General features: G+C 33.8%; 1 protein-coding gene and 1 pseudogene across 2 annotated transcripts; both read left to right on the top strand.

Annotated features, from left to right (window-relative positions):
* Positions 1-753: 753 nt before the first annotated feature.
* LOC111277478 (putative lysophospholipase BODYGUARD 4) lies at positions 754-9,778 on the top strand (annotated as a pseudogene). The gene is made up of 5 exons (XR_016343432.1): positions 754-1,276; positions 2,987-3,337; positions 3,466-3,665; positions 3,776-4,035; positions 9,533-9,778. The product of XR_016343432.1 is annotated as a putative lysophospholipase BODYGUARD 4 (transcript).
* Positions 9,779-11,682: 1,904 nt separating this feature from the next.
* LOC111277791 (NADH--cytochrome b5 reductase 1-like) lies at positions 11,683-16,686 on the top strand. Its single transcript, XM_022864208.2, has 9 exons — positions 11,683-12,072; positions 13,451-13,592; positions 13,683-13,773; positions 13,881-13,958; positions 14,400-14,480; positions 14,637-14,726; positions 15,297-15,362; positions 16,117-16,203; positions 16,352-16,686. Exons 1-9 carry the CDS (start codon positions 11,958-11,960, stop codon positions 16,442-16,444), a joined length of 843 nt encoding a protein of 280 aa, XP_022719943.1. The 5' UTR covers positions 11,683-11,957; the 3' UTR covers positions 16,445-16,686.
* Positions 16,687-17,353: the final 667 nt, after the last annotated feature.

Below are 17,353 nucleotides of genomic sequence, written 5' to 3'. Positions count from 1 at the left end.
CATATCTTTATCATTTTGTGTTTTCAACGCATTGTTTTGTGCATTAGTTAGGTAACAAAGAATATAATAAAAAAAAGTAAGGATTTTGTCAGCAATGTTAAAATATCACTGTCTTGTGATCATTTTATTATATATTATTGAGGTTTTTCTTTTCGATACTTCTATTATTCAGATTTCGACCTTTCACTACTAACGGAACTGAAAATATTAAGAAATCCTAACTAGATGCATAGGGAAATGAATAGAGAGAAGTAGAAAGGGTTAATGATACGAATTTTTTTTTAAATTATAATAAAAAAAAATTTAATGCGATACATGAAATTTAAAAATATTTAATGTTGTATTTAATAATAAATTTGTTAATTAATTTGATACTTGAAAAGTTATTTATGTGTTGTCTCGTTATTTGTAGCTAGATATCTTCCAAAAATGTAACTTCCAAAAATGTAACAACAATCTTTCTCCCAAGATTCTTAAACTCTTTCATTTACCTACTCTTCCTAACTTTTGCAGCCTGTGGCTCAACATTCATTTTAATTATAAATTTTCGTGTTGACCAAAATCATTTATATTTGTCTTTTAACCTGTGAGATACTATTTACTTTGATCAGAAAATTTTACAGTTTAGTCTCACAAAATACGTTTCACAGATTTTGGGTTTAGATTTTTACAAATATATTATATCATTTTTATACATTTTACTAATATGAGATTGGAGGTATTACAATATATATATATATATATATATATTAATTCTTGTCCATTCCTCAAAACTCCACAATTTTATTAGCTGTTCACTTTTCTTTAATTACCACTGCCCTTCACTTTGTTTTTCCATCAATATCTGTCTTAAATTTACCAAGAAAATTGACTAGGAAGTGTGGTACAATCTTCCTTGATGTCATCACTTTTCTTGTCTTTCTTTCCCTTGACTTTCTGGCTACTGTTCTTTGTGTGATATACAAGTTACTTGATGAGTTATTTCAAGGTAAAGGCTCTCAATGTTATTGTGAAAACAAGGGAGAGAAAAATGGGGAGTGTTTTGGTGAAGAGATCAAGGAATTGTCAGAGACTTTGTATGGGAGGAAAAATGTTTTCAGGGAAATGGGGTTTCTTGGTTTTGCAAGAAAGTGTGAATATGAAAAGAAAAATGATGATGATGGTGGTCGAAAAGAGTTGGTGCATAGGTGGTCTGATTGTGGATGCGAGTCCTTGGTTTCTTGGATGAAGAAAGATGATCAGAAGCTTCATGTTTTTGTGAAAGAGCTTCCACAAGGTAAATTTCAGGGAATTATTGTTTAATTCTTGATCATTAAGTTTGAACAGTACTGATGAATTAATCATTAAAAACGACATTGAATTATATATGTTCATTTTAAGTTTAGACCTTTTCCCTTTCTCTTGGATCATGTTTGATGTTTTCAAATATTGCTTCGCATCTAACTTTCCAAGTAGTCCAGCAAACAAACCCTATAAGGATAACATCTGAGCCTTATCTTTTTTTCGCTCAATGCTCTTGCATACAACCAGCAACCACTGATCAAAGATACTAACAGACCCAGTGTTTATTCTTAAAGAAAGTGAGCTACCAAACCATACCAATCTAGTCCACTCGCTCTGCAACAGAATATGCTCAATTGTCTACTTTTCTTCGCCACAAAAAGGACATTCCGGACTTGGCAGGATCTTCCTTTTATGCAAACTATCAAAAGAGGCCACTGCATTTAAACATGCTCTCCATATAAAACTTCTGATCTTAGGCAATATTTGCATATTCCAAATAATCTTCCAAACCTTGTCGTCAGGCACATGGGAGGAGGATGCTCCACTGTTTTTTCTCTCCCGTGCATTTTTTTTAGCAAATATAGTATCCAGATCGAACTGAACATTCCCCTTCTTCATTTGCACTCTATATCAGCCTATATCTCCCCCCAAATTCTGACGAATTGGAACCACCAGAATGGCATGCTTCTGCTGTGGAGTCACATAAGCATCTATATCTTCTAGCTTCCACATCCCTTTGTCCCAATCTATGATCTGTTCTAGTCTTTGTAGTCTGTTCATACCCCTGCCTTCTGATTGCTGTAATTCTTCCCTCCCAAGTCTTGGAATCCACCTATCAGTCCGAATGTTAACCTTCTCTTCACCAAATTTTCTTTAAGAAAGTCTTTACCATCCATTAAACTGCTCCAGACCCAGGATGCGCGTGCTCCTTAATTTTTCAGCTTCCAAGAATAAGCAATTTGGAGAGTACCTCCCCGTCAGTATCTTGACCTACAAAGCATTAGGATTTTCCATTGTTCTCCAACTTTGTTTTGCTAGCATCGCAATATAAAAAATACTTGAGTCGAATCCCATCCCACCACCTAGTTTGCTCTGAGTGAGTTTACTCCAAATGATCCAATGAATTCTCTGTTCATCCTTTTGCTGCCCCCACCAGAATTTAGCTATGATAGAATTCAGCGTATCACATAGCTTTTTGGGCAATCGAAAGCATGCCATAGTGTAGATGGGAATCGCACATACCACTGCCTCAATCAAAATTTCTTTACCAGTTGAGATAGCAAGCCACTCTTCCAATAAGTGAGACAGAATGGGTCCACTACGACTGATTTTAATACCATCAATATAATCATTTGACACAGCTTGATTTACCAATCCAAAGAGGACTTTCTGTCTGGTAATTGATGGTAAAGATTATCAAAGCAATTATGAACAGCTTAGCCATAATGTAGGCAATTCGTTGATATAAATACTAAAAGAGATTAGATTGAATTTTCTAGAAAGGTCCAAGGACAAATTGGGAAACAAAAATTTGCAAGTGCTGGGAACCAAACCCTAACCTTGTTGGAATCGACCTCCTAAAGAAGGTGGATGAATCATTTGAGTTAAACGAACATATATCCATTACTATAACTAGGATGTAACAGTTGAATGTTGAATGAAATTAGCTACTGATTTTGATGCCAATCTTTTTGTTTGACAGTGAGAACCGATCAGGATTCAGGAGATCCAGCTGAAAATATGATATTTTTACATGGGTTCCTTTCTTCTTCCTCATTTTGGACAGAAACAGTTTTTAAGAATCTATCTGGACCTGTAAAGGATCAGTACTACAGACTTTTTGCTGTTGACCTTTTGGGATTTGGCAGAAGTCCAAAGCCAAGTGAGTTTGTATACGTTGAATGATAATGTGAAAATGATTGAGAAATGTGTAATCTCTCCATATCAGTTGAATTCTTTCCATTTGGTGGCACATTCCATGGGTTGCATAATCCCTGTGGCCTTAGCTGCAAAGTACTCAAAGTTTCTCAAATCAGTCACTCTTGTTGCACCTGTGAGTAGTTTCATTAACCTTAAATTGTTCAATAGAATTTGAAAATCAGCCTTTTCAGTGCAAAGATTTCTAAAACACCCAAAACCAATTTTGAAATGTTTCTGTAACATGTTAATTGCTACATTTAGCCTTACTTCCCTTCTGCAAGAGATGGAACAAGTACTTCAATGGTGCTCAACACACTTGCTGAAAAAACGCTGTGGCCACCATTAGCATTTAGTAAATCTGTTATGTCATTGTATGAGCATGTGGGTAGATGTGTTTGTTTCCTCTTTTGCCGGAACCATAGGACACGGGAGCGGATTCTGAAGCTATTGATTCAAAGAAGGTAACAAATTACTGATACATGCATATACACAAATATATGCATTCAACATGACAAACATGATAATCATATGTTTTAATTTTAAGTTGTGTTTCATGATTTTACTATTCCAGGGAACTCAATTTCATGAAAGTAGACTTGACTAGGCATACCCATCATTCAGCTTGGCATAGCATGCACAATGTCATACGTGGAGAAGCAAAGTTCATGGATGACTATCCGGAAATTTTGATTAGATCTAGAGTAACGGTTTGTATCATCCATGGTGATAATGTGTCATGGGTTAAGTTTTCTCTCAACGAAGCAATAGATTGTGCAGCACTTAAATTGATGCTTCCACACAAGTCAATAAAAAATAATTCGATATTTGAATAGGTAACCAACAAGTCACAAGTTAAACTCAAGCATATACAATGATATATCGGAGTAAAATGGGAGCACACCAAGGTGACCCTTGGCATTTTTGTATACAAAAAAATGTTTTATTAATATTGAGAATAGTACAACGAGTTTTCCCACCATCATTGGAGCCAAAGAAGCAACCTTAGATAAGTGGTCTAGCACGTATCTTAGCCAGTTAGGTAGCTCAACAATATGCCGACTGCTTACCCCTTTTATAGAGCTAATGGGATTTTATAGCTACGTTACTAAGAACCATTACAATGTTTGAAATAGAGATACTTTTTCCTAGCACAAGAGATCTACCCTCCCCTTTGGTACCTCTACCTGGTCATGACCCTATACATGGGTGGCACATGACAACCTATTCTTGGTCATAACCCTATACAAGGTTGGCTCATGACATCATCCCCTACCTATTCTATCGATGTCCTTATTGACTTGTTAGCTTGGAATTCTTTAATATTTTGCTTGAGTGCTCAGAGGTCATAATCTTTTTCCCAACTAGTTTCTTCTGGTCATAAGCCTTTCTACTTCACTAAGTATTTATGGACTGATCTTCGAGATGCTTTAGATAACCTGTCAGCTAAAATTTCTTAAACTTGACGTTCTGATGGTGGCTTCATGGAAATGGTAGCCCTAGTTGATTCACTGTGATTTGCATTTGTGTGGTTTGCATGGTAAGGCTTTAAGTTGCTCACATGGAACAAATGATGCACCTTCATCCATTTTGGCGAGTTGATTTTGTAAGAAGCATTCTCCGCTTTGAAAAGGATCTTTATGGGACCATTATATTTTTGCACCAATTTACAATCCCACTTCTTCAAGAACCTAGTTTGTTCATGCACTAATCTAATAAGAATAAGATCACCAACTTTGAATTGTTGTACCCTTCGACCTTTGTTTGCCTATTTCTTCATGCGCTTCGATGCTTTTTATAAGTATGCTTACGCAATTTCAGTATTTTGTCTCCATTCTTTGCTAAGGTTGAAGGCTCGCGAATTCTTCCCTCGATATGGCTTAAGAGACATATGAGGTAGTCTTGATAGTTGTCTAGTGACCACTTCAAACCAACTATTGTTTGTAGAAGAACACTTGTTGGAATTAAAACAAAGTTGAGCTACATCCAACAATAAAGGCTAATTCTTCTGATTAGTTTGAACAAAGTGTCTTAAGTACTTCTTCAACAACCCATTAAATCGTTCAATTTGACCATTAGTTTGCATGTGATAACTTGAAGAGATGTTGAGTTGAGATTCCAAGATCTTGAGAAGTTTCCTCTAGAATGATCGAGTAAATCTTGGATCCTTTTCATTGACAATGTTTTGAGAAAGGTCCTAGTACTTGATTACATGCTTAAATATTAGTCGGGCTGTATCTTTCGTAATGTAATACATTTAGGCGAGAATGAACGTAGCATACTTTGAGAAACGGTCAATCAGCACTAGAATAGACTAGAGATCGCTAACTTTAAGAAGGCCTGATATAAAGTCAAGGAAAATACTTTCCTAAGGTCTTGTAGGCACAGTAATGGTTCAAGCATGCTTACCAGTTTCTTCTTTTCAAGTTTATCCTGTTGGCAAACAAGGCAAGTCTTCATATAATCTATTACATATTGCTACATGTGAGGTCAATAATAGCCTTGTTTCGATAAAGCCAAAGTACATTGCCAACCAGGGTGACCCACCTATGGTGTGTCATAGCATTCCCTCATTAACATTCAAACTTTTTTTTTGACATAAACAATCGAAGACCTTTTATCAATAAGGCCCTATTTTTCTGTCAAAAGTATTTGGACTTCCCTTTTTCTACTAGCTTCAGAATGGCACTGGCCTGTGGGTTTTTTCTCATATTATCTTCAATTAGCTTGCGAACATCTGTTGTGATTTTACTAGCTACCATTGGGGCAATTCTCCTAAGTGCAGCCAACTCTGCTCGTCTACTTAATGCATTTACCACTTGATTGGTTCTTCCAGCAGTGTGCTCAAAACAAAATTTAAATTTAGCTAAAAATTTTTACCATCTAGCTTGCTTAGTCGTGAGTTTTAGTTGGGTGAGAAAATGACTAACTGTCACATTGTTCGTCTTTACTATGAATTGTGAACCTAACAAATAATGCTGCCATGCTCTTAAACAATGGATTACTGCCATTAGTTCTTTTTCTTTAGCCATTTATCTTCTTTCGGCTTTGCTTAACTTTCGACTTTCAAATGTTATCGGGTGCCATTCTTGCAAAAGTACTTCCCTAATAACAAAATCAAATACATCTGTTTAAACTTCAAAAGGGTTTCCAATGTTGGGAAAAACCAAGATAGGGTCCTTCATCATGGCTTCATTCAATCCTTCAAAAGTCTCTTGACATTCACTTGTCCAATACCATTTATGCTCATTTTTCAATAGCTTTGTGAAGCTGTGATTCTACACGAGTACCTTTCCATAAATCTCCTATAATAATTGTCCAATCCTAAAAATGAACGGAGTTCATTGATATTTTTTAGTGTTGCCCACTCCTTGATAGCCCTAACTTTCTTAATAGCTATCGAATATGGCCTTGTTCAACAATGTGGCCTAATAAATAAATTTATTCCTAAGCAAATGCACTTTTCTTTCTTTTAACATACAGTTGGTGATTTTGTGGTCTTTGAAATACAAGACATAGGTGCTCTTAATGTTCTTCCAAGGTAAAATTATAGACCACTATGTCATATAAATAAATGACCATAAACTTGTCAAGATAGTCATGAAACACCTAATTCATTAAGGTACAAAACATGGTAATTAGTCAATCCAAAAGGCATAATAAGAAATTTAAATGCACCATACCAAGTTACATAAGTAGTTTTTGGCTTATCTCCTTCAACAACTTTGACTTGATGATAGTCGGATCTCAAGTCTAATTTAAAAAAGTACTTGTTTGGCTTAGTTGATCAAATAAATCCGTAATAAGGGGAATAGGATATTTATTTTTCATAGTGACTTTGTTCAGAACATTATAGTCCACACATAACCGTAACTCTCATCATGTTTTCTCTGAAATAGCACAAGTGCCCCAAATGATGCTTTTAATGGTCTAACGAACTCGGTTTGTAAAAGCTTATCTAATTGTTTTCTCAATTCAGCCAATTCTAAAGGAGCCATACGATATGGGGCTTTAGCTGATGGTTTAACTCTCAGAAGAAGCTTAATCTCATGGTCTATCGATCTTCAAAGAGGTAGGGCCTTGGCTAATTGCTTTAGCGTCACATTCACAAACTCTTTCAATACCTTTTTCACCTTATCAGGAATTGGTTCCAACTCAATCCCCTCATTGTAAATCGACATGGCCATATATGAAGGCTCTCTTCTCTTTACCCCTTTCTTGAATTATAATGCTGAAATAATTTTCTTCCCATTTTTAAGAAGGATAGTGACCGGCACAACACACTAGCGTTCCCTAAAGAACAATAGATAACTAGCAGCAGGGATTGAGATTTCTTGAGCCAATATCTTAAAGTCCAATCCTAAGACAACATTAAAGTCATCCATGAGGGAAACTATAAAATTTGTATTTTTTTCTCATGGCCTCAACTTGGTCATCACACTCTTAAAGCTTTCACTGAATGCAAAGGCTGACGAATTAACTGTTTTCATTTGCCCACAGTCTTTATTAACCTTGAAATCACACATTTTTGCTTGGTGTGATGAAGGTATCGGTTGCACCTGTATCTACCATGGCCTTTGTGATCTTTCTATTGAGTACTAGGTCCACATACATCAAACATTTTTCATGTTTTTTCTTTATCATGTTTAGTTGGGTATGAAGGGCATTAAGGAATCACATTAAGCCCATTCTTATTGGCTCTTTTTCAAATTTTTTTATTGTTTTAGACGCTTTAGTAAATTCTTGAGATGAGGCTCTTAGAGCATTAAGGGCACCTCTATGTGGGCATTTGGTCACCTGATAAGGCTTTTAGCATAGAAAGCAAGTTATTGGTTGCTTCGGCTTAAAATTCGATGCATTATTTACCTTGGGTTGGGTATTGTCTCAACTAGACGGTCACATATCTGATCTCTACTAAAAGGTTGATCCACTCTGACCATCTTTCTCTCACTCCTAAAGTTGGAGTTATTGTTACCTGATGAATGATTTTTCCTTTTTGAGGGGCCATCATTATAATCATGAAGACATTTGGCAGCAGCCATGGCCGTGGCCACATCTTGCACTTTTTATCTTTACAATTTCGTCATGGCCCAAGGTTTAAGGCTTTCAAGGAAATAAAACATCTTATCTTTTTTAGACATGTCTTTAATGTCCAACATCAAGGTAGAAAAGCTCATCACAAACGCTTGCATCATTTATGTTTGCACCAATTCTCGAAACTTCTTTTGGGTCATATACTCCACATTATCAGGAAAAAACTAATTTTTCAACTATTGCTTAAAATCTACCCAAGTTTTAATAGAGCATTCATCATATACAAATTTTGAATGCCACCATAGCTTGGCATCCTTGGCAAGATATATTGAAGCCATTGAAACCTTATCCTCATTTGATTTTGTGCGCACAGCTCGAAAGTATTGTTTCATGTCAAATAGGAAGTTCTCAAGCTCTTTTACATCTCTTACCCCCTCAAAACATCGAAGCTTCGGCACCTTGGCCCTTTTCTCTTTTTTCATCGAGCTAGAACTTGACCTAGCCACAGCCATTTATAGCACATTCACTTGGGCCATGAGCTCTTCAAACTCTTTTTGGAGGACATTCAAGGCATCTCTAGTCTTATCACCCAAGCTATGTGGAGTACCGAACAACTTTTGCTGGGATGTCTCAATCTCCTTCAGTCGATCATGAGTTACCACATGAGCTTTTAAGGCAGCCTTCATGGCCTTAAGCTCATCAATTCTCTGTTGGTCACTAAATCCACCACTTGTAGCCATTTTATCAAATTTTTAGCACTTTTCAACCATGCTCTGATACCACATGTCACGGGTTAAGCTTTCTCTCAATGAAGCAATAGACCGTATGGTACTTAAATGGATGCTTCCGCACAAGTCAGTCGAGAATAGTTCGATATCTGAATAGGCAACTAACAAGTCACAAGTTAATCTCAAGCATACATAATGATATATCGAGACAAAATGAGAGCACACCAAGACGACCTCTGACGTTCCCGTATATAAAAAAATATTTTATTAATATCGAGAATGATACAATAAATTTTCTCACTATCGTCGAGGTTAAAGGAGCAATCTTAGATGAGTGGTCTAGCACGTACCTTAGTCAATGAGGTAGCTCAACAGTATGTCGACTGCTCACCCCTAATAGAATTTTATAATTATACTACCAAAAATTATTATAATATTTGAAATAGAGATATATTTTTTTTTTAATGCATGAGATATATTCTCCCTTTTGGTACCTCTACTCGATTATAATCCTATGCATGAATGACATATGATAACTTATGTTCGATTATGATCCTATACAAAATTAGCTTATGACAATCCGATTGTTTCATTAGAGTGCAGCAACAACATCAAGAAGAAGTTCCTAGACGTGGAACTTGACATTATTCAAAATGCTGATCACGGTACTATAATCTTTCATAGAAAGAAAGATTTTGCTATGAGTTTAGAACATATATGGGCATCATCCCAGACGTGACCAGGACAGAACAGAATCAATTTGAAGCTGATACAACACCAAGCCGCTGTCCCTATATATTGTGTGATAATCCCAAAGCCTGTACCAGAAATAAAATTTAGGAACAGGAAATTATCCTTTTTTCTTTTTTTTTTTTTCCTTTTCTTCAGGTGATTATAACTAGTAATTACCATGTGAACAGAATTTTATTTTGGTATTGATGATAGTTTAAAATTTCAAAGCATCAACAATGAGGAGGGAATCTGTGATTGGAAAGTTGTTGGATGTAACTTACTTTATTTCTTTGTTGATTGTAAACCAATAAAAGGGTGCAATGAATTTAAAACTTGTGCTAGGGGACTAAGTGCAGTGAGAATCTCTCGTTTTCAAATGAGGGTTTATAAAGAAATAGATATGGTCGGTTGAAAGAATCTCTCAAGATTTAAAGCCTGATAATTAATTATCTTGTACATCACTTTCATCAGCACTTGATTAGTTTTCATTAATTTTAACACTAACCACACTAAATGCACGAGATAATTAAAGTGTTGGATTTTAAAATTTTTTTTAAAAAATTTAATCTACTTAAATAATATAAAATATTTATGAAATTTACCCTAACTTTATTTATTTATTTATTTATAGTTCTTATTATTTATTAATGTTAGTGGTGATTTTTTTTACCTAAAATACCTTATCTCAATGCAATTGTTTCAATGAAAGTTTTCAAAAAAATTCTATTGGTAGAGAATGCTAATAAAATGGTCTTTTTCTTCTTGAAAAGTACTTCAATTTGAAAAAAAAAAAAAAAAAAAAACGTGAAGAACGATGGATTTGATGGGAAAGACGCAAAAAATGCTAAATTGGATATAATTGTAGGGACAATTAAAAAGTGTGACATTTTGGTTTTTTCTTGAAAATGTTTTTTGTTTTCTTCCCTTTGAAAAATCTTTTTCAGTAACCATCAAAAAAGAGAATCTTATTAGTATTATTATATATATATATATAAAAAAAAAAACTCTTTGGATTATTTATTTATTTTATTAAAAAATTGGAGAGTTAAACGTAAATACTATCTTAGATATTTTTCCAAACATGACAAATACATCCCTATATTTGATTTGATTTGTCACTCTTTTACACCGAAAAATCATTTAAAATAAAAATAAAAAATTGAATAAGTGTATATTAAGAAAATAACTATTCTAAATTCGTCTTTTTAGCAAACTATTCTAAATTGTTAGACATATTCAAAAGCGATATAAACACATTACCTACAAATAAAATGATAAATTAAATAAAATCTCAAATAAAAAATTAAAATTTTCTCATTAAATAAATTATGCAATGTGTAACGAAAACAAACTACAATTATAAAAACATAAAAATTTTATATAAAATAATATGAGTTCGGTTTTAATGAAAATTTTTAATTTTATAAATAAATTAAAAGATTGATGAACTTTTTTAATTATTATTTTTATTTTTAATATACAATTAAAAGATATATCATTGGGCTAATTTTACATGAAAAATTTAAAAATTTTGCTAACAATAAATAAAATTATTTTCCTAATATTATTTACTCGAACAAAAAAATCAAACTAAGTTAAAGTTACAAAAATCTTTTTCATAAATCAATTCATTAATTAAATATGAAGAACACATGATTATTATAATTATAAAAGAGAATATATTTAGGTCCTCATCTTTTTTTTTATTTTTTATTTTAAAATATAAAAGAGAATATATTTAGGTCCACATTTTTTCTTTGTTATTTTTTTAAAAAATTTAAGATAAATAAATTATTTAATTTTTTATATCAAAATAAAATATATCATAATTAATAATTTAAAATAAATAATTACAAATTATATATTTAAAATAATCTCAATAAACAATTACCATAAAATTTAAACTCAAAACCTTTTTATTTAAAAAAAATAAATATTAACTAATCAAATCAATCACTTATTATAACTCTCTATCTTTTACCAAAGTATTAAGTCTCAAGCACAGTGGCTAGGTGCCCCAGATAATTCACTTTGGTCTTATTAGAAAGATTAGTGAAGTCTGTTCTGCACCCTACCATTGTCTATTCTACCATTTTCTCTTCTCTGCCAAGAACCAAAACAAACCAAATCACCACTGCAAAAGTTAAAACAAGGCATAAATTAACACCCGCTTTTTTTTTTTCTTTTGTTCAACCCATTAATTATAAATCTGGTGTCTTTTTATTACAAGGGTTAGATTTTGGGGTGGTTGGTTTTAAGATCATGGATTTGGAATTCTTGCAATCTGTGGATGTTCAGATTCTTGCTGGTGTAGCAGTAGCTGTTTTAGCCATTGTTGTTGCTGTTGCTTATCTGTTTTCCTCTAGGAAATTCAAAGGTATTGACTTTTCACTCAATTGGCTTTTTGCATATATTTTAGCTGTTAAAGTTTTGTCCTTTTATTCAAATAGTGTTTCTTTTTTTTATTTTTTTGATTGATTGTACTTTGAATTCTAAGTTATGGGTGTAGCAAATCCTTGATTTCTGTGCTTGTGTCTGTTGGTTAATGTAATAATGGGTATTTTTTTGGGTATGTTTGGTATTGACACATTAGCTTGTTAGAATGTAGTGAATAAAAGATGAAACTGGGATGTGAAAGTCTTCAAATTGGTTTAGTTGGTTGTAGCATCGTTGAGTCTTTTTTCTGCTTCTCATGATTTGTTCCGATTCCAGCATGTTTTGGCATACTGATTGTGGATAGAGTTCCGTTTCTTCTGTGGAGTTTGAAATAGAAATACTCTGGAGTGAACGACTTTCACATAAAACATGAACAGCTTGGTGTCTGGGATGGAATAGCCGTTTACATATAGCTCGTTATGGAAGTATTCCTTTTTTTTTTTTTTTTTTTTCTGTCAAAGTGCAATCGTATTTATAAAAAATGTCAAAACAGCTGAAGTACTTTACCCAGCTGTCAGAAGCAAGTAATACTAATCAAGTTGTTTCCATGTAAGCAATTTTATTCATAAGTACTGAATGCCTACTTGGCTTTCATGCTTAATTGCTGAGCTCAAGGGCATTGAGCAATTATAACTTTGCTAGGTCAGCTTGATGACTGATTGGGGCTGGTATTATGTGGCTCTTATAAAAAACGATGTACGCCGGAAGCACTTGAAAAAGTTTAAAAGCAGCTGGAGTCAATCCACTGCAATATTTTGTTGAATATTGTTCTGAATTCCTGATTGTAAAGTTACATGCTCAGACATGACAAGAGACCAATCTCTGTGTTGGATTTAACATATGACTGCTAGATTAGGCAATTGCTGGTTCAAGCAGTAAAGGTGGTTGAATCTACTTGAATTTAGCTTGTTGGGACTCGCTGAGCTCCTGATGTATCCTCTGTTGTTGCTTGTACTCTGTTTGGTCCCTAAATATTTTATTCCCAATCCTTGTATGCTTGCTTCCTTCATCATTCATCATGTTGAGCTCAAACTATTTTATTGTGGTTAGCTTTTTGTATCTGAATACACAATTATTTGTTTTGCCAAAAATTTGCATTAGACTAGTTTAAGATTTTGGAGATGGTTATTCGCTTTTGCAAATGGACTTTTCCATGTTAATGGCTATGTTAGAAGGGCAATCACCTTTTTTTGTCCCTGTAAAAGTTAACTTACTGAGACTTAAAATATGCCTCTGCTTCTGCGTAAATTCTTCCTGTCTGTGAGTTTTGGTACTGTATTCTCTTATGAAGTTGCTCACTTTATCATATGTGCTTTTAGGCTGTCTAGATCCAGAGAATTTCAAAGAGTTTAAACTTGTCAAGCGCCAGCAGCTGAGCCATAATGTGGCAAAGTTCACATTTGAACTTCCTACTCCTACTTCAGTTTTGGGTCTTCCCATTGGACAGCATATAAGCTGCAGGTTCAGTTGATTGTATTCATCCTTTATGTATTTTTCCAAATGCTTGTGAATTGGAGTACTAGATAAGTTAGATGTTTTTCATATTTACAGGGGCAAGGATAGCCAAGGTGACGAGGTTATTAAACCATATACACCTACAACATTGGATTCTGATGTTGGTTATTTTGAATTAGTTATTAAGGTACTTGCCTGCAATTTCTTGTTGGTTGGAGTCGACTTCAGTGTGATACTTAGATATCTGGGTGTTCACATCTGCTAACTTTATAATGGAATTTTGCTTGTAAGTAGATGTATCCTCAAGGAAGGATGTCATACCATTTCAGAGAGATACATGTTGGTGATTATCTTGCTGTGAAGGGACCCAAGGTATATGGTTTCTTTCATATGAATGCATAAAGTGCTCTTAGCTGTAGGTTCTTGGTTCCTTTTTGCCCTGTTTCATAGGGCTTTGTCAATTGAGAAGATATGCTGGTTAACATTCCTATTGGTGTTAGCAACAATGATTTTTTGTTTTTTTTTCTGCAAGCTAGACATTTTGTCTTTGTTGCAACCAGAAATATTAGATTATCCAAACAAAACTGATTGTTACTTTCATTGTTGTTGAGTATGATGCAGTCTGACCAAACTTTGCAATGCATTTCCTATAGAATATGAAAATATCATGTTTGTTTTATTATGTGTTCCTCTTATTATTAAAGGCTTGCCGCCTAGATGGCTTTCTTGCCTCTTCTAAATTATGTTCCACATGATAATTCACATTTGGTTCTCATTTCTTTGTTTTGTTGTTCTGCAAATTGTTTCTTCTAGGGGCGGTTCTCATATCAACCCGGTCAAGTTAGAGCATTTGGGATGATTGCTGGAGGCTCTGGCATTACTCCAATGTTCCAAGTATGTCATCCTCTGTTAAGAAGTGCTTCTTTAAATTTATTTTCCCTTATTTATGAGATGTTGGCTTGCCATATGTTTTAACTATAGTCTTTTGCAAGGTTTAAGTGTTTACATTCACCCTCTTTTTTTTTTTTTTTGGTTTTTGTTTCTGATTAGGTAGCCAGAGCCATATTGGAGAACCCAAAAGACACGACAAATGTACACCTTATTTACGCAAATGTCACATATGAGGACATTCTTTTGAAGGTATTTTACTTTCCTATTTCTTTGTTGTTAATCTTTCTACTACCTACTTTACTGATCGCTTCAAACTAACAAACCTAAGACAGGTTTCTTCTGTCTTCCCCTATGGAGAAAAGAATACAAGCCTGCCTCTATGGGCAACGCTCAGCTATATTGGGCCCTGAATGCAATTGTATACTAGGCAAGACCTTTTTTTTTTTGGTGGCAGCAAGGTCCAAACATAAGATTGGCTGAAGCCCTTATGTTTTTACTACCTAAGTCTAGGCCTTTAGACTCACCTCATAGGACTTAGAATGACTCAAAATTTATTTTATTTTATAATAATAAGCATCATGACAGATTTCATTCCCTTCTATCATTATTAGAGATCACATTATGAGTTTCCTCAAATAGCTGTAACTATTTTTAAATGTTGCACATTTAATGTGCAATGATTATTCTGGTTACCATGGATCTACTCACACAGATGAAACACAAGCATGGGTGGTTGGTGACTTGTTCATAGGAATTAAGAAATGTAATACTTCAAGATGTAAATGGATCAAAAGTAAAATGCAAATGATTTATTTGCAGGAAGAGTTGGATAGCCTTGTTGCCAAATACCCTGGTCGCTTCAAAGTCTACTATGTTTTGAACCAGGTTAGTTGCCTTTCCTATGTGGCAGTCTCCTTACATGTTTTTTTCGTACTTCATCTGGCTCATTTTTCTGTAAATCTTGTCATAGGCCTAGGAGCAGAGTAGCTTTATCTGAATCTGAAGTGCTGTTATATTCTTCCCCTTTCACTTTTTCATGCATAGCAGCAATGCAAGTACAAATATGATGGATAATGTTGTTAAGCTTTTATTGAAATAAAGAATAATAATGCCAGAAAATTTTCTGCTTTGACTAGACCATGAACAACAACGATTTTCGAAATATAAATACTTTTCAAATGTAGAAAGGACAACCAGAGTGGTGCCTGTTAGATAAAATATTTGAGAAGGAAGTGAGTTTTGGAGTTCATATCCATTGTATTTGTTACTCCATGAAAGTCGACACATACAATTTCCTCTGATTCTGTAATGCACTTGCTGTGTGGTTTGAACCACTTGAACAATGTCTGATAAGTGTTACTTCATTCGAAAATCATGACTTGTTGGACTAATTAATGGTATTCTTACATGATTTACTGAACTGTTCTGACATGTGCAATAAGCCACACGCGTAATATAGATTTATAGTGGCATCCGAACAGCATTTTTGATAAATAAACGTTTCTATTCCTTCATCTCTTTCCATTTGTGTGTAGTCTTGTGCTTGAATGGCTTTGGTTGGCGTGTTTTTACATACTGCATGACCGAGCTAATGGCCATTTTATTAACAAACTATATTATGATGATGTTATTTCCTCAGCCTCCTGAAGTATGGGATGGTGGTGTTGGCTATGTGTCAAAGGAAATTATTCAAACCCATTGCCCCGCACCGGCACCTGATATCCAGGTATATTACCTATTCCTTTACATTCTTTATCTTAGCATTCCTGAACTCTCTAAGCGATTTACGAATATTGCTACTGATATCATGGATAGAAAATGTTTTAGAATTAAAAGCACCAAGAAGAAACTCTAATTTTATATTGGATCTGTAGATTCTAATGTGTGGCCCGCCACCCATGAACAAGGCCATGGCTGGACACCTTGAAGCTCTTGGATATTCAACCGATATGCAGTTCCAATTCTGATCCCTCTAGACGAGGTCAAGCTCCACTCGACTGTTATTTATCTTGTTCATTGGTGCGAACAAAGCCATTTGTTATGTGCTCTTCTCCTGTTCTAATAGGAACTTTTTAAGCATTTGGAGCCAATGGCCACTTGTTATAAGGGTTTACCATGACCCATGTACTGGAATAATTTAGATTTAGTGAAGCAAGTGAGCTATTTTCCTTTTATTTTTTAAATAAAATGAAGCTAGTGAATTCAGCAACCTCATTCTGCAACTTTTATAAGTAGAAATTGTCCCCATTTTGATGTTACTATTGAGGAAAAGATCAGTCAACATTATCCCATTTTGATGTTACTAATGAAGAAAAGATCAGTAAATATTATCCCAGCAAGAAGATGACAATGTAGCTCAGTAGCAGAGTTGCTTTATATGAGTATTTTTATGGGGTTAATGTGTGATTTGGTACTTGTAAAAAATCACGAATTTTATTTTTGTTGAACATTGTTTCGCGTATTAATTTTATTAATGGTAAGATGATATGGTAAAAAAAAAAAAAACAGTAGGTAATATCATGCTATGTGGTATATTTTTATTATTCAATTTTTGTTATGATAGTATTTTGACTAACAATGTTAGTCAATGATGTAAAATATTTGATGAAAACAAAATTTAGATATTTAAATGTGATTATTTTTATAAATATTAAATCTTTAAAAAATAATATAATTCAGGATCAAATTATGTATTAATATTTTTTTTTTCATTTTAGTGATATGATATGATGAGAATTCAAAAGGGTTGGATTAATGAGAGTTTATACACATCACATAAGATTTTAAAATATTATTTTGTCAACATCTTAAGTCTTTCGATATTATTTACAAATCTATTTTTTTATTAAATATAATAATTATTAATTAATTTGATG

The sequence above is a fragment of the Durio zibethinus genome, chromosome 7, assembly GCF_047325235.1.
Source record: "Durio zibethinus cultivar Kanyao isolate XHJ-2024 chromosome 7, ASM4732523v1, whole genome shotgun sequence".
NCBI lineage: Eukaryota > Viridiplantae > Streptophyta > Magnoliopsida > Malvales > Malvaceae > Durio > Durio zibethinus.
Note: the sequence above shows the minus strand (reverse complement) of the source record. Positions and strands in the feature narration are given on the sequence as shown.

Coding starts and splice junctions, on each gene's coding strand:
- LOC111277791 (XM_022864208.2), top strand. CDS start 11,958: ATGGATTTGGAATTCTTGCAATCTGTGGATGTTCAGATTCTTGCTGGT. Junction 12,073..13,450: donor TTCCTCTAGGAAATTCAAAG/GTATTGACTTTT, acceptor ATGTGCTTTTAG/GCTGTCTAGATCCAGAGAAT. Junction 13,774..13,880: donor ATTTTGAATTAGTTATTAAG/GTACTTGCCTGC, acceptor GCTTGTAAGTAG/ATGTATCCTCAAGGAAGGAT.